We start from the raw sequence: 19,200 nt of genomic DNA on the forward strand, positions 1-19,200 counted from the left end.
AAATGATAGATAAATAACATCTTATTCACCGAAGTCAAGCGTATCAAGCTCATCGTAAAAATCAATTCATAATTTGAATAAAATATCATTTCACGAGCAATGAATTATTGTTCAAAGTTTCCTGCTTGAATAAACTAAACGGAATTGATGGCATAAATTGGACATCTCTAATATTGAACTTAAATAAATGTGAAATGTGGAGAGAACGAGACGCAAAAAAAAGGAATAAAATATTCTGGCAAGCACTTATGTAAACAGCCATTTATTTTAACATTTTTAGTGTTGTGTACGACTGGTGGGACGAAACTATATAAAACGCTTTCATCGCCAGGATGGAATATGTGTCGTGGTAAAGTCTGTTGGTTATAACGAACTTTGTTTTCCATTCAGAGCATTTTTTTGTCGAGCCGTCAAATCGCGAGACAAAGTGGCTAAATAAGTTTTTTTTTATCAAGTTCTGTTTTCCGTGGATGGGAACGGAATAAATTACAGAAGAACGAATGAGTATAGCATTGCCTAGAGCAATAAACTTTAATTGCAATTGAGGTCAATATCGAGATAAAACGTAGAAATGTGACGTTTATTTATGAACTTAGAAAGGAGGGTAAAATACGTAATTTGTTGAGATGATAAAACAAATTGAATAATGTCTCAGCCTAGTTGAAGTCTCTGCACTTTAAGGAATTTACTGACTCTTAAAATTGAAATTGTGGCAAAAGGACGAAATTTTAGAGCTTTCTTTCTATTGAATTTTTGAACCTATTCATCGACGACACAATGGACCTAATCAAAAACTGATATGATGAGAACGATTACTGCCTTTTCATCACATTAACTGACAAAATGCACTAATTTAGCTTGAGAATAGAATAATTATCTTTTTATGGAGTTAGAAGTAAACGTCTATACCGCCTACACAATCGCTCATTGTATGCTTCATCATAAAAAAGGCTTTTTTATGTCGACATTAACTTTTATTACTTTACGAATTGTAAACTATTTGCGAACCATTTATACAGCCGAACAACAAAGTTGTACCAATCATTTTATTATCCGTCCTAAGCTCAAATGAAAATTATTAAGAATTCCACATTCTTCCATCTTCCTGCTGTGTAATTCCGATCCCAAAGTTGATTAAATGGGTTCGCATAAAATGGAAATTAGTCTTTTGCTATTATTTTAATCATAATAACCGTTTTCTCTTAGTCGCATTGAATTATAAATGTAAAAAGATATATTTTGCATATAAAAAAAGCCCGTCATGAAAACCTAATAATTAAACATTGTAACATGAATAAATTCTCTTATATGCAAACAACACATTACCCGGCTGATCAAAATAAACGTTCGTTGCCATTAACATGGTTTAATTACATCCATAAAAATGACTAAAAAAGATTTTTTTGTGTGGATTTTATGTAACTTTTTTTGTGTGCCTGCGCTGATGTATGCGATTTTTTTATATTATATTCAACAGCATTCTAGTTCTGATACGAATATAAATTCGTAAAGCAACAACAACAAAAATATGGGTAATGGTCCAGGAAGAGGAAGCCGATTATGGCTAGATAACTATAGCCGCATTTTTTGGCGAAATATTTTTCCGTCAAGTCTAGCTTTCCATGTAATTCGTCGTAAGTCGTCCTTATAATTTTTTTTAATAAAAAGATTTCTATTGAATCGTAAAGAGCCTTAATGTATCACTCAATCCACATTTTACGATTTTCCATGCGAATCTATTACCGGGTCAGCCATAACTCACAGAATGATATATCCCAATTCAACGTCGTTTCATTTCTTAACAGCTATACGACACACATTCGCAATTCCCTGGCATATAATTGAATTTATCAAAATGAATCCCAGGCGTAAATTTTGAAACTCTAAGAATTCATAAATCAACTCACCGCATGAATAGATCAGGTTTGAAATGTATAATGACATGAAACTTCAATCGAATGTATCTACAAGTGAGAAACGTGTCACTATAATATTGATTCTAACCGACCTAACCCTATGTTTTGGTGCTGATGCCTAAAATCAATAATTAACCGCACGCCACTGCATTACAAAATGTTCAGGAAAATTTTTATTTTACGCTGAAGTGATCATATACAATATTCACCTGACATACTCTGCTACTGTATGCGTAGCTATGACAACATCATTTAAATAACATCATCTCGTATCTCATAAATTTATAAATTATAAAACACTGACTGCGAGGAGTATCATTAAAGTACAATATTCCATATTCGTCTCCTGTAAAATATACATCAATGTAAACGCAAAGCATAAACATTGCCGAGTGGCGGCGGTGGTGGTAGTGCTTGAATAGAAAGCTTTTGAGATTGTGTGTATGCACGAATGTGTGACAAGTAGCGAACTGACAAACCCAGAGAGCGAAAGAGAAACTTTATTTTAAGAGTGGGATGCGAGCTGTGCAAATTTTCTTTTCAATTTTTTTTTTGGTTGGAAAAAAGGCAAATTGTATATTGGTGTTCTCTGCATGCATTTCACCTTTCATTGTATTAATATACATGGGGATAACATAAAGAACATAGATTTTATGTTTTTTTGCGTTATGTTATTTTATTTATGGTGTATGCGGAGAGAACATAATAATATATGACTATTGTACGTAGTACATGTGCGTACTGTCTATTCAATGTTCAAGTAGTATAGTATATAGCTGGTAATGTATTATGGAATATTAATACCAGTTGAAGAGCAAATCCCGATCATATGAATAATTCAACCGTAAATTTTATTACGAATAAAGTAATAGACAGACATAAACGGAAGGAAAAATAAAAATTTCAATTGAACATCACCAGAAATAATGTTGTGGTACGATCAAGTGCAAAGGTGTAGCGGAAGAAGAGGGCGGGAGAGATATTAAGTGAGAGACAAAAGACAATAAGAAACACTAATGTTGAGTTCTCGTCAGGAATTCTTACGTGTTAAGTTCAGTAATTCAATTAGAATTCCAATTTATTATTGGAAAGTAAACATCGTCAGACTTTCTCATTCAGAAAGCACCGGAAAGTTATAGTAGCTCTTTTGAATTGTTAAACGCAGATCATGATGGATAGACAAAATTTTATGACGAAATAAATGAAATGAAATGAAAGTTACTGACGTGAAAGATCAAATTGATAACCTGAATTTTTACAAATTATTCGGTTTTGGTGTTTTTACAAACTGGACAATAACCTTACTATGAATTCTGTTCACTTTCAGATAACCTGAACTGACACATTTCAGATTTCGGATTTCAGGCTATATCCCGTCAGGTCCAATATACTAAATCAGAAGAAATAGACTTTATGACGATACGAGATTTTTCTAGTCAATTAACAGAGAGAACTTATGCGAAAGCATTCGATTGTACGTGAAAATTATAGAAAGTTCGAGTTTCATTAGATTTAGTATAAATGTAGGCGTTAATTAGGCTTTATGTATAGTTTTAGAAGTTAAATGCTTGAGAATGGTCGCATTGTAGACCGAAACTAGTAGCGCCGCTGTTCGAAACCACCTCGGATATTCCGTTAATATTCCGTTGTAAAAAGTTAACTAAATCAGGTTCATGTTTAAGTCCTCTTCCGTTAAACCAGATCTAAAACAGGCTCTCAACGTGACCTGTAAACGTGACTTTCGATGCCGAAAAAACCGAAAACCATTTCCAAAGTTTTTTTTTACACTGTAAACCGATGAAACATACCTGTATGCTTCAAATAATAATCAATCCGAATCCTTTTACCTTCTACGGCAAGGAACAGTAAACATTCATGATTTTTTTAGATTCAGATTTCGGATAGGGATTTGTATGTCATTTATGATTGAAAATCTCATAAGTTTGTGGACCCGGAATTAATCGAAATGGAATTGATAATAGCAAAACAATGATTGATATGGAATAATTGAAATCAATAATGCCAACTTAACGCCCACATTTTTTGAAAGATTGCATAGCTACATTATAGTTTCATATTTCAAATAAATTTTTAGTTCAATCGTGTCTACAGCTATAAGCTATTACTAACCCTTTATAGTCAATATAGTACACTCAACATAGGGTAGAATTTCTTTTTATTAAACCATAATAAAGCATGACTGCCGATAAACTTTTATTAAAATATAATTTTATTTCAAACGGCTTCGAATAGATATTTTCAATATCACCTATAATCGATTATACTCGGAATGAATTTCGTGAAACCAATTCTAAACGTTTATAGTAAATCCATTTGGAATTTGTAACTTTTTTTGGCGTTTTAACCAAACTCGTGGCTTTTATCACTTTTATAACAACAATCTAAGCTTATACACACACAGAAAATATTTCCAATAAATATATAGAGGTGGCGAAAGAAAAAGACGACTGAAAACGGGGATAAAGAAAAGTAAATGTGAAGAGAAAAAAATTATTTCCGCGCTTATTGCACGATGTGAACGATTGAAATTTATTGTAATACGTTTCCGTATACATTCGCTTTTCGTATTATTACAGTTCTAACATACATGTCTGTACGTAAAATGTTACATATTTGAAAAGTTTACTTGTAATATCTGGGCAAAAGACATTTTTATTATTAAATTTCACTCAAAGATTGTCACAAAATTTCAATTTGGATGTTTCTTTGAATGTAAGATTCGTTTTCTCTCCCCATACATATCGTTCATCTGTTTTGCTGAAATTCGCTTTATATTGAAGTAATATTGGTGTACGGATATATTCAACTTTAAATCAAATATTTAGCAAATTCAGGTCAAAGTTTCGTCTCAATAGAGATGATAAAGGATTTGGGTAATAGATTAGCAGAAATAATAGAATTCGAACTGCATGAATCGCAGTGAAAAGGAACCAATCCCTAAACTCTAAAGGTGAAAGCTGTTGTGTATTGACTGGATTGCAGTCCGAGTTTATTTGCAGAATCTGCATTATTCATTTATTCAAAGAGTGATAGGAGAGATAGTTAGACGAATAAAATTACTAGTTTTTGTAGTAATCGTACACACTACAAGTGAAGATAGGACGGTGCACTTATTGGCTCACTCACAAGAATTATGTAATGAACCGATGTTTGGATTGGAGGTTTAAGTGAATAGCTCAGAATTTGTAATTAGAATTAGTAGCTTTCCACTCCCACAAATAGGTATGTTTTCCTCGAAAAAAAGTCACGTACTTGAAATGAAAATGTTTTAAAAATAATAAATTTTAAAAATGAAACACGAAAATCCATGAACGATTTCTTTTAGAGTAGCAATTCTCGGAAGTATATATCCTGATGCTGACACATATATTCATGGTGGATTAAACCGAGAGAAACTACTTGGCAGTGCTGATCATCGCAAACTCGAATGGTATAATTCTCGTACCCAGATACTCGACCTCAAAAAACCGTACATATCTAAAGTTCAGTGAATCTCGAATCCGTCCTGAATTCCCAGGATAACGTTATTTCCATTCAGAAAATAAAATCATAAAATAAAATTAACAGAAAAAAAAACTTCCGCAGCGTATACACAGCGCATATTTATATTGATAAAGATGCATCTGGCTGGTAACGTACCTCGTAATGAATCATAAAAGATTTATTTTGTGTTACTCTAACTCATTTGTTTCACTTTACTGTTAATGCACGTGGAAATTGTGTAGAGGTTTACAGTTTTATAATTAAATGAAAGCTGAAAATGTGGAGAAAAATCTACGGGGATTATGCAATAATATTTCATTGCAGAGAATTATTTTCCAGACATAGCCATCTTTAGCAACTTGTATATGTAGAAGCAATTCACTATATCGAATGGAAAATGTTTAAACAACGGTGCCTTTACTCTACTTAGCTTCTACACTTTCGCCACTTTTTATAATTAATTCATTTTTAACACAATTCTGGTTTGCTTACAAAATTGAAGTCAATGTGCCGGGGATTTTTAGGTCAAAGGCGAAAATGTCACCTTGTACAAAGGAAAACAAAGATATCAAAGACTTAAAGTTTCAACAGAATTTCAACAGAAAACTGATTTTTTCGGTACGACGTTAAGGAAGACTTTCATACCTTTAGCGAAAGGAAAAGTTCTACCTGAAAACTTAAGCTTCGCCCCTCGGTCCTAGTTAAAAATCTGGAAATTTTTCATTATCATAACCACTAAAATTCCATTATCGAAACCACAGAACTTTCATGAACCGTTTATCAAACTTTCCAATTAGATTCATTGCAAGCTGAATAGCAAATTTTAAGGTAAAGTTTTAACTGTGTGAGACAAAGTAACAAGTCTGAGTTTTTAGCTAACTTTCGAAAATTTAATTCAACTTTCCAATTTAGTTTAACCGCAGCACATCAGTTGATATCAGATATTTCCCCTCCTGCAAACAAAAAATAGTTAATCCCCACAGAGAAATTCAATTACTGTTGTGGAAATTATAACTTCCATCGATTTTAAATCCAATTCGTTCTATTCACTTGTGATACGTTACACATACGGGACGTAATTCCAATGTGAATTGTCTTCACATACGATAGACGTTACAGTTCCACAGCAGTATTCAAGAACTTTACGCACACACAAGACTGCATACCAATCGACAATGTGACAATTTTCCTTAACTCATTTTCCGCTTTTGACACCTCCAATAACATTTTCCGCAAATTCCCTTTGTCGATTACTTTTTCCACTATTTTCGATCGACTTTCTCGAGCTTCGGTATACAGATTATTCAGCATAAGCATTTGTTTGTGCAACTTCAAATTATTGTTATTTTCCATGATAAAGTCTTGTGTTCGATTTAAGATATTCTGAAGATCAACCAAAATGTGTTCCCAAATGATTCGCATCTGCATTTGTTGATTTGTTACCATTTTTCAACAGAAAATTAGGAAAATCGTACTACAAATTTGGACGTATATATTATCAGATACAAATGCCTACTCTAACGGATTACACCCGTATGAATCGAATTTCTACGCTATAGCCACCTGGTGACAATTAATTTACTCCAATTTTCACGATTCAATCGCACAACAAAAATTTGTAAAACTCGACAATATTATTGCCTAACGTAATTACACGAATTGAAGTGAGGCATGGGAAAATCAAATATTTATTCGATATTTCTTTCTTCACTGTGGTTCGTAGGCAAAAAAAACGCTAACTTCTTTACACAAAATGTAAAACAGGCCATTTCAAGTATAACTTCAAAAAAAATGTTTCAATTTTCCATTTCCACAAAACCTTTTTAACTTACTCCGTTCGCCTAAAAAAATATAACATCAAAATATTTACCCCGTGTATAGTTAGCAGAATTAATAGGAGGGAAAGGCTCAAGGGAAAATATCGCAATGGAATAGCAAACAACAATTCAACAAATGAAAAGAACTACACAAAACGATGAGAAACCTTGTTGGTGTATATATATGTATGCAACTTTCGATTTAAAGTCACACACTGTGGATTCGTTTGGACATGAAATCAAAAGAAATGGAGGTTGGTTTAACTGTGACAATCATATTGAAGGCGAATTGGTCATTTGAGAGACACCATAGCGAATAGATACGTTGATCGGTCACAAGAATCATGAACCTTTGATTGGAAAGAAAAAATATTTTCAACAAAACATCCTTACCCGATGATTTTCTTTGACTCATAACAATAAACTTTCATTCCAACTAAATTTCTGGTTTTCTCCATATTCCGAGAAAACAATCATTCTTTTCAATATGGAAGGTATGCACCTTCGTCGTGATCATCACAATCACATCGCAGAAAAAATTATGTCAAAACGATAGAAAAAAAAAATGTGTTGGCAACGAATCAATGGAATCAAGGATTGTACAAAAATGCTTACATAATATGGAGCAAACATACAAACAGAACTCTTTCGTTTGTACTCATGTTCAATTCATGGTATTGAATGAGCCATTGAACGTACAGAATTCTCGTCGTCGTAGTTTTTTTTTTGTTGTTGTTGTTTGTTTGTTGTTGTCCTATCCATTTCCTTCAAGAAAGAAATTCGAAAGAAAAGCTTTTTATATTCAACTTTTATTAGAATGAATATTGCTTGGCGAAGCTCCTAAACATGAACATAAATTTTAAGTCTTATTATGTGTGCGCTGCTCCCATTACTGATATTATATTAGCGCATTTAAATTACATTTCATTTTTTTTGTGTGTGAATACCTTTCGTCGGTAAAAGTTTCGAAAACTTTAACACAAAACACACTTTTGTGTTGCTTCGAATAGTACACAGACAAATGGAGCCCGCTCTGACTAATGCTGCCATCATGATTCTCTTCTGTACTGCTGAACTTAAAATTTAAGAAAATAAATTGCACACACTTTTCAATGAAAATTCGTTGCTAGTGGAAACGATAAAATTAAAATGAATTTGTTACTATTCGGTATTCAATTAGTCCAGCATTTCAGATGGGCTGAGCGCTGTTTGTGAAGGCTGCCTCAAAGCATACATTTTAATGAACAAAAATGGATGTAACAATGAAATTCTAGGAACAATTTATTGAAGTTTCATAGAGCCAGAATGCGTTCCGTGAATAGCAATATTATATCCCTGTGATACGGAGAGATTGAGGTTTTATATATTAAACGTTGTAACTCTTTTTTAATTAAATAAGATATACCAGGAAGTTCATCTGAGTTCAACCTTTTAATTCATAGATTCGCTTGACAACGTAATCTGGCATATGATTCAATTTTTCGTTTCCCCCAATTATCCCCGCGATAATAATTTTTGAATATTCGCTTTACGAATTAGGGACATTTCATTAATTGATTGAAATTGAATCGTGTGTCACTTCACAGAACGAGTGCTCACATATCAAATTAAATGCTTAAGTGGTACAGACAACCTAGTGCATATCATTGCCGTTTTTCTTTTTTTTCTTTTTAACTCAAAGGATATTCTGTCCCATATTAAGCATTCAGTTGGTACATATTTTGACAAATTAAATTCCAATTACTTTAGTCAAACCTACACGATGAATAGAATTCTGATGTTAGTATAATCTGAGAGCGGAAAAGTCATTCAGAAACTTTTCATTTTTATTGCACCATCACACATGTGTCACGTAAATGTAATCTTATATTCCATATATATAATACAAAACGTACGGTTAAAATGTACGGTAGAAAATTCCACGTTGGTTATGATAAAATGGATCATCAAAGGATGAATTTAATTGAAAAACTTTTCACTTTTTTACGAGTTGAATATTAATTTCGACAATGAATGAATGGCGTATGTGTGGTGACATATACTGAAACTGTTTAATATAGCACAACGGTAAGAAGAATTAAGTTTGCACGTCATATAGTTAAACCCCAGACGGAATGGAATATTATACCAGAATAAAGATAAAAAGAACGAGAGCGACCTAAAATTACAATTAAAAGCTCAGCATTCTGTTACGAATGCTTTGTCCGTATTTTATCTTAAAACAAACTTTTGTCCCATAAATTCACAATAACTAAAAACGAAACACAAGCGAAGGAAGGATTTTAATTTACGAGCCGTACTGATAGAAGGGCAATATTTTGATAGTAATCAAACGGAAAGGAAATTACGGCCAGATATGGTTGACATAAATGAAAATGAGATAAACGAAAGACCAGGTAAATAACAACCCTTTACGTTTTGTTTTTACGAAGACAAACGAAAAAACAGTCAGTTCGAATGAAATTTAAAATAAAAATCTCATCCTCTTCGCACACAAAATATCACTCGACTGAGATTTACTTCTACAGAGACTATTTTAACGTTGCTATCATCAGATTCTTCGAATTAAATCAAACCTAAGCTTCCGCGATCCAATCTCAAATGTAAACCAATTTTATCTTATTGGCCTATGTTACTTCGGGGTAACTGAGAACAGTTTTAAATGTTGGCTTCCAGATCTAAATCCAGAGGACATTTAATTAGTCGATTATTTCCTTGAAGTATCGCAATAAAACTACGACTTTCATAACAAAATGATTGACGAATATTGTTGTTGACTCGACGGATTATAAAAGAAAGATCTCGATTTATTCATTTTGTGGCTTATGAATAAATCTGCCATTCGCCTTATATAGACATGGTGTATATGATATTAAGTAATTCAATTCAGAAATTTCACAGCTCTGCGTAACATCTTTGTTTCGCATGGCACATGACAAGAATATCAATTCTTTTTTTGTTGCCAAAATCTCTCCAAAGTCTCTTGACAATCAATTCATATCGCCTTGCTAGCATGCTCCATTGATAAGCCACTTACAAATAGCACAACATTCAACAATATAATACACAGTTCAAGTTAATAAATCAGAGATATTCCCAATGTTGTGCCCATCGGTTTTCACGGATTCCTTATGAAGAAACACCAGACAACATGTTCCTTGATTTAATGTTTTTGATTTTTACAATTATGTTAACGTGTGTAGGCGAGTGATTTGCTAGTTGTGGTTGTTATAGAAATTGAATTTTTATTTTGCAAAGTTTTACACCAACAGCCAGTTTTTTGTCGAACATTTATTAATTACACATGACCGCAACCTTATTTTTTTTAGCGTAGCGTCGCTACATAAAATCGAAACGAAATTTTCCATACATAATAAGCTCTTCTCCGACCCTCATTCACCCTTTTTTTTTTGCACATAAAGCAACATGGAAAACAAAATCCTCTCGCCTTTTACCCTACGAATAACGGCTGAACATTTAGTAGAAATGGACGATCTAAAATTTAAGAGAAAGGAAAACCGATTCTACATCACAAATTTCGCACACACAAAAAATTGGATAAAGTTTGGACTGGGTATTTGCTGTATGGATTCGTTCGACGGCATTATCCCGACCGAATGGTATATTGATTGTATGTTTTACAGGGGAGATGTATGTTGTTCATGCTATACAATTTTGATGTTATTCGAAACGTATAAAATTTATGGGCACTTTTTTTAAGGTATGTTTGTTGCTTTGAAGGCTTACAAGTCAAAGCCGAATTTGTAGCATTTTTTTTAGGGATCGCTGGTTTCACAACAATTGCATAGAACTGCACAGTGGCACGAAATTTAGTGCATTCGCGATTTATTCTCCGTAGTCATTATGACTCTGTAATATAAGAACAAATCCTAAACTGAATTCTATACCGCTATCATCATCCATGCATCCGACTTAAAGTAAAACTCACAATTGTAAGGATATTACAAAAGCATCTGTTCATCTGATATGTTTCTTTGTTTGAGTCAACACTTGTCTCATCATATTTTCGTATCCAATGCAAAATTTTAAATTAACCACGAACAGTAAAGGGATCGCGAATACCACGCTTGGCATGCAGACAGAAGAATGTTTCTTGAATCAAATTTCATGTTTATCAAAAGGCAGGTTCATGAATGCATTGAATTATAGATTTTACAGACTTGAGACAGCGTCTAACAAGCTATCGTGACCATAAATATTGACGCTGAAAATAGGATAGAGATTCAGGATATACTGCTAACATCACCGACCCGTGTACACATTGTAATTTCTTTGGAAAACGAAACACAATAAGAATCACGATATGATTTTCGGGCCCACCAAACATTATCTAACAATAGGCGGTTTTTGATTACAAGTAACAGAGAAAATAGACGTAAATCATGTGGATATATAATATACCACCGTTAAGTGGAAGACAATCAAGATATTAGAAGCATGGCATGTGAGTGATGGACGGATGGGCTTTTAGAGAAAATTAGATCATTTTGGTACGGTAAAGTTTGTAGTTGGTTGAAAATAATGGATGAATTTAGGAAATGTTGAAACAACGACTGTATGTGATGAGTAACATTTGCTTGTTTGAAGACATAATCAACTAACTAATGAAGAACCATGGGGAATAAAAATTTAAATATAAATTTCGTTTTCTGCAGTCCAAATTCTCACTTCCATTCAATCGTATAATGGACGTGTTACAATAAATTATCAATTTCTTTCAAAGTGTCACCGATAAAGAAAACAAAACGAAAAAGAAACGAAATCGAAATTCAAACAACCACAAAACCTTCAATAAGAATCAACGAAACGTACAGCCTATTCGAAGATAAAAGTAACAAAAAAATGTACCCAAAATACCTAAACAATCTATCAATGTGAATAATAATCAGATTTCAAGTGGAAATGATGTAAGAACGAAAATGAAATAAAGCAAATACACTCCTTTCCTTTCAATCTATTGACAAAATATCAATACAAACACCACTCACATCAATGTCTATTTAAATGTTCCTTTAAAACGTAACATCGGCAATGTTATATCTCCGTAGGACATCTCTCGCATCAAACCTCCCCCCAATATTTGTTCTCTAATCATGAAAAACGACTTTTTCTATAATTTATCGAATGTCGTTCTCAGTATTCGGTTGATACTCCCCGGCACAACAACGTTTACACCACACTGAAAGGAATTCGTTGTCTCAGTGTAATAAACTGAGTGAATGAACAATGACGATGATGTGGTAATGTTGTGTGTATTTTACTGAGTTCTTCTGTCGTAACAAATTGAAACGACATGCGAAATGTTAGGTGGTAATCTCCACATCCAACATTGACATTGAACATTTTGAAGCGTGCAGATTTTCCGTTTTCAAGTTTGTGTTCATTGGACAGTAGCAATGTAAAATCCAAATTGGAAAGCTGTTGAAAGGGGGAATGAACAGTTTTCAGCTAATAAATATGTCTCTACCTTCATAATGATAATGATTATATACAACGCTGATTATGTCACCAAAGTCAACGACAAGAAAAGTTTTCCTTTAACGAGAACTTAATTAGGACGTAATGAAGCAACTCGATATTCGAATTATATTTTTGTTGGTGCTTAGTTTTCGACTAATAACGGAGGCAATGATTCAAAAAATCTTCCTTTCACAGCATGCATGAACACATTCATTTTAAGCAAACATAAGGCGCACACAACCCCCGTACCGAAAAGAAAGCGATACATGCAGAGAAGTGGAAGCAACAACAAAAAAAATGATAAACAAATACGTACTATGCTCACTGTTTGTTGTTCGATGCCATTTGTGATGCCACCAACCGGTAATGCTAACGGAAGTGATGAAGGTCCTGTTTGTGCGACATTTGGAGGCTGAGCACCGAGTAAAGGTGGACTAAACTGGCTACCGGGTTGTGAATGGTGATATGCCTAGTCAAATTTTTATGGTTCTGTGTTAGTGTTTCGGTTGAAGTTTTTATTTTCTTAATTTTTATTTATCAAAAAGTCATCGCTGACGATGAACCATACAATGTAATTGAGTTGGGTAAAGCGGTTGGCAAACAATGGTGGGTGTTCATGTAAAATTCCACGAATATAAATTTTAAAATACTTTCCAAAGCTCGAATTAATCCCAGAACTCCTTTAATACCCCTAATTGCAAAGTTTCTTCGAAGCCTCCAGAAACGTCTAATTTTATTATCCGAAAGTAACATTCAATTTCAAATACTGAACAACAAAGTGCTGTCGAATCTTATAAATTGAAATGGGAAATCACAAAGACCTGATTTTTTTAGAAAAACAATTTGGTCTAATCTCCACCAGTGGGTTTACTAAATATGGCTGCAAATAAACCCTGAATATTCATCCTCTTTTGAGAATGGAAAAGTAATTTCTGTGGGATCATTTTTCGTAACATTTGGCTTTCTATTTGGTCTGATTTAAAAAGGGTGAATGTCTTAAAATAATTGCCGAATGCAACAAAATTTAAATAAAAACCACCGCTTTCAAAGGAGAAATTTTATACTTTGCGAATAAAATCAACTGAAATACTAATCTGGCCGTTAATGCAACGACTTCCTTCATGAAAACCGAAAGGAAAAGTACACTAAGATCTCGTAAATCTTAAAGATTTTGCTTCTTGTCATTTAACATCATCCTAAGGACTCTTAACTCAAAAATCGGTGAATTCTGGTAAACGTCGATATGCGAAGAAACGATGAGCCAGGAAGAATCTGTACAAATGATCTAATTGTGAGGCAAATTCTGAAAATTCGTTTGAGGTTTTTGATTCACAACTCCGCAATAATTTTCTTTTATGATCAGTCAATAGACATTAGGAATTGTTCATTAAGACGCCTTTCAAAGACTGTTCTCAAACTTTTTTTTGGCATTGTTCGGTAAGTCGCTTATCAGTCAAACTTTTCTTTTCCTTGAATTTATTTTTATTTTACGTCGGAAAATGGAAAGCCACAAAACAAGAAAAAACTTTCATCAATGTAAACGACCCAACCCATCACTAGCATATTCATGAAATTTATATACGATTCTGTACCACGCAGTTTTTGTATGAATAATAGATTCGGTGTATGAAGAGCATAAAAAACAACACAAATAAAAACAAGGGAAACGTTCGCATTAACATACCTGTGAGCCGGGGATCTGATTCGGAGCACCACCACCGCTGGCATCTTGTTTGTGTGCAGCCGCAATCTGTTCGCTTTTAGCTGCAACGGCGGCTGATAAACTTTCCGCTGTATGCGCTGTTGGTTGTGGAAACGCTGCAGCCGCTGGATGGAAAGGATTCACACCCGTCTGTACGACGTGCTGTTAAAAGAGAAAAAATGAAGAAAGTTAGAATAATCACAGCATTTCGTAACAAGAAGTTCAAAGAGATCAACAGATTCTTACGAAAATATACATAAATCTGACGAAAAAGAAAATTATTTCTTTATGAAGTCGTTAATATCATGTGGTTTGACTCATGCATAGACTTTCGTTTGGTTGGTTTGGTTTTCTTTAATTTGAGAAGAAAAAAATCCGAATCATAAATTAAGGAAATTTATCGAGCCGAAATAAATTAAATAGAAATTAACAGAGCGGAGGAGTTTTATTTAAAAAAAATTCTGGATGGATGTGTCAGATGATAAACTGATTGGCATGTACTACGAACTTAATTCCAATGGATAAAATTCTACATTTCGCTTTTGAATGATTGGCATGTAGGAAGATATTTTAACACGAAAATAAACAAATTTGAAATTCGGACAACGAAAAAATAGTATGCATTAACCTCATCATTCAGTAAAAATATTATGGGTGTTCGACATGGAACAAAAACAGAAATCTGAGCGATGGGTTACCGAATATTTTTCGAAGTAACTTTTTTGGCATTTATGGTCTAGTTGAAGCCCAAAATGAATGTCACTGTTCCCGAAAAAATAAAAAAAATCTTTCATGTCCGAGTAAATCCCAAAATAAATCTGAATAAATTTCAAAAAATCTTGTAAATCTTGAAGAGTGCCTGATTACTGGTTGCGGTATTCCGTGTTAATTATGTGGAATATACACAATTTTACTAACATTGATAGTTAAAATCCTTATTTTTACTGATTTTAATCACCAAAATTTAACAGGATTGTCGGTGGATATAATGAATTTGATGGAAACCATACATTTATCGCAATCAATTGAACGATATACACTCAGAGAGTTATCAAATTTCCCATACAAAACGTTGTGAAAACACGCGTCAACTCTACAAAAAAGAAATCTAATTATTTTACGGATAGAACATCCATATCACCGTCCATATCACACGCCGTGTTTCTGCTATTAAATTTCTATTTTTTATAGGTAAACAGCTGCACGTTCTATGTTTCTATACAAATTTATATTTTTAAACCCGTACGAAATGCCTGTCTGTTACGCTTTCTGTGCCGTTTGTAACATTGAAAATTTCAATTGCAGAAAGAGGTGATTCTACCCATGCTAGAGGAAAAACTTAAGTCTAAATCGTTTCCTAAAAACTATGATTCCCCTGACTGGCGTTGGACAACTGTAAGAAACGTATAAGAATTTACATTACTCTGAACGTATTCTGTGGAATTGAATATTATATGGTTTCTGGATTGACTGTATTATATAACATCTTCATCATTTATTATCTGTTAACGAATGAATAATTATGAGACGACTGACAAAGCACACTTGTAGTGAGAAAGATGAACACTCAAGTGATTATTATCAAACAATCATTTATGCTCTGATGCACCGACTGATATTTTTGCAACACGGATTGCAGTCGTGATACCATACATGTATGTTCAATTTAGATATCACATTAGATGCTCACGTTTGATACGTAGTGCACAGAATAGATATTAAATTTTGCTGTTGTACGGGTCTCTCTACGACGTCGAGTTGTTCTATTTTCTCACTTTTACTATGCGATATTAAGAATATTGCTCGACAAGAGTAAAGAGATTTTTTTTTGTTTGTTTATTTCTTACAATAACATGATGAGTATAGCGAAAAAAATTCGGTAAATTAAAATTAGAACTTTTTCATCTTTTTTCGTTTTCGTTTTCCGTTTTGATTAGAAAATGATGAAGAAAAGAAAATTATGTTTTTTAATTTAACTTTTCGGAATCGGATGGAGGAACTAGACAGGTCAAGTGAAACAGAATAAATCTATTGTTTTTCCGTGCAGGAAATTGATGCGTCTAATACGGTATAGATGATTGGAGGGTAATGTGGGTATATCCACCTACGCAAATCAATGATATAGAAAATTAATTTTCCACAGAAAGTATTGGGAGAAAATTCAGAAAACAAAATCTCTGGTTAAACGACAAAAAGAAAATTGCTGACGTAAAAAAGCTCTAACAGGACCGAAATACAGCTTGACTGGTAGATTAAATGTACGCCCAACCACTTCACGTCCCATCATAAATGCATTAAAAGTATCCAATGCAGAATAATAAAATGTCTGCCAATCGGTGGCACACACACCCTCACAGCGTACAACATTCAAATCAAATCACCAGTAACTTCAATTAACTCACACATATCACCGCAATAAATCGACAATATATGGGCGCTATCAGATCTGATATAAGGTTCTATGTATCGCTATATCGTGTACATTATTCAAATGACAAAACAATGGTCAGCTCTACGCTAGGTAAATGTCATATCCTGAACATATATATAACATTCCACGTATGATTCCTCACTATATGGACTGGTACATTGGCACCGTCGTCGTTATAAATTGATGAAATCGATGGATACGTGATGGTGATGATGTCGAGTTTGGATGAATCGTTGAGGGAATGATTACGCTCTGAATGGTAATTTGACCGCGTTTTCATTCACACATTAGATAGTCATGAGATGCCGGTCATTATGTCGGCGTAATTGCAGCTAGTGTGATAGATTAATATTGTATTTTCTCTGCAGCCCAGTGGCATCTTAGTTATTTTGTACTCAATAAGGGCGTGTAGTGTATGACAAACATACTGGATACAGTGTGGGAATGTGGAAGTAAGATGATAGTATGAGTCAAAGAATTTAACCCGGAAAATGTAGTGTACAGTCGGATCAATCGAGGTACTTGATGTTAAAATATTGGAAAATGGTGCCGGAAGTGAATATGGGCTGAGGCACCAAACTTTCTTAAGTTTTCTGAAAAATTTGATTTTAAAATTTTTGAATCTCATGAAAAACATTGCCTGTGTTCATATCAGGTCCTCGTGACGTCACGTATAATATATGCATACATTCGGTCTATAATATGACATGACTCAACCAATGTTCATTATTTCCAACCAAAATCTCATATCTCACAAAAATTCCTCGCGAATTCATTTTTAAGTTAATTGTTAACGACCCCCTTTCCGTATAAAAATTCCATCAAAACAACAGTTCGATCATTCGCAGCATTCGAATTTCTACTAATGAAAACCTTAGACTTGAAAAATTCAAGAGCAGTGCCGTGTCATTGGCATCAATAACGAACACACAAAAGAAGATTAATCAAAAACAAATATCAATTGACATACAGAACTAATTCCCACCATTGAAAAAGAACCGATTCAAAGCCGAAACACGAGATTGTTTAGGCAAGCAAAATCTGAAGTGTGTGTATGGACGCTCCATTTAAAAAAAAATTATCAATAAAATCCACAGAAAATGTTTAGATTTTAATTTGTAATGAGTCTATTTCGTTAAGTGTAGTACAGACATGAGTAAAAAAAATATTTCGCTTTTACAGAACGTAATTTAGTCGAGAAGCAAATGCGATGAAATGTTTTATATACTGTGAGGTGAACTTGTGTGACCTTTTTATCGTCTTTTTAATGGAAAAAATTATTTTAAAATTACAATTTTCTGTACGATAATCTCATGCAAATGCACTTAAAAACGCGTTACAATTTTCGTAGACATTATGTTTGTCAAAAGACAACTAATGGCATGACATTTTCTTAATGTATGTTGTTGATCTAATAACAAGAAAACAGTGAAACTCATATACATTTGCTCATTTGTCGGTACACAACATAAAATTGTCATATATTCTGCTTTTGGAACTGAAAATTAAATTTACTTTTATTCCAATTTTGACTTTACATATTACCATTTCAAAGTTTATTAGGGAATGTAAGTGCCCAGATAAAACCACCTTCCTGGTGTATGGATGAATGAATTTGCTACATGAACAAAGAGCTCAAACGAGTGAACGAACAACAACTTTGTGTTCGGTTGTCGTGTATCATTAAAAGAGATGTTTTAATTGTCGTGTGTTACCATGACGTCGATGCATGAATTTAATTTGGAACGAATTAAAAGCACTACAAAGTGTGACACAACATTGCATTTTATGGTTTGATGGATTGTTCAGCAAGCAACTTATTTAATTTAAGAAACAATAGAGACAAAGGGTTAGTAAAGGACGCTTGAACGTAAATAATAATGTAACAAGAATATCAGAGACTTGGAGACTGATTGTCTCAAGGAAGAAATATTTAAACAGAAAAATTAAGTCAGAAACGTTTGTTTAAGTTTGAAACGTTTGGCATGGGATCAAATTTAATAAATTGAGAGAGTCTAGGCTCAAAAAACTAGTTCCCTTTCCATGAATTTGACGCATTTTTACTTAGCTACTAGAATATGTGTAGCAAAAAAACTCCATAGCATCAATCAACCATCCTTCATGAAATGTTTACTGTTCCGTTAACCAACGAGTTCGTTATTTCGTTCACGTCACTCGTGTGTGGTAGAGTGGAAAATCTCCCAAACACAAAATACTGAATGGATGAGCCTCCATTGCGTAGAAGGTAGTAATCCAGCAGATTACCCTTTCTAACCTTACACAATGATCATGTCATGGATGTACCGAAAATCCGAGAAATATTCTGACTTGAACAAGTAATCCCAGCAA

General features: G+C 33.5%; 1 protein-coding gene across 19 annotated transcripts in view; it reads right to left on the reverse strand.

Moving 5' to 3' along the window:
- The window catches only part of LOC119080713 (RNA binding protein fox-1 homolog 2-like), a 152,214-nt gene that overhangs the window by 43,699 nt on the left and 89,315 nt on the right, over nt 1-19,200 (reverse strand). For 17 of the 19 annotated variants that reach the window (XR_005088370.1, XM_037189180.1, XM_037189195.1 and 14 more), the window contains exons 2-3: nt 14,403-14,582; nt 13,035-13,187 (exon numbers count right to left, since the gene is read on the reverse strand). Coding sequence is in view for 18 of the 19 variants with exons in the window: in XM_037189180.1 (XP_037045075.1) it covers nt 13,035-13,187; nt 14,403-14,582 (333 nt within the window). In the remaining variant the exon portion in view is untranslated. The remainder of the gene's footprint in view (nt 1-13,034; nt 13,188-14,402; nt 14,583-19,200) is intronic. The other 2 variants (XM_037189181.1, XM_037189196.1) reach the window with 2 other exon arrangements.

The sequence above is a fragment of the Bradysia coprophila genome, unplaced genomic scaffold (assembly GCF_014529535.1).
Source record: "Bradysia coprophila strain Holo2 unplaced genomic scaffold, BU_Bcop_v1 contig_350, whole genome shotgun sequence".
NCBI classification, from domain to species: Eukaryota; Metazoa; Arthropoda; class Insecta; order Diptera; family Sciaridae; genus Bradysia; species Bradysia coprophila.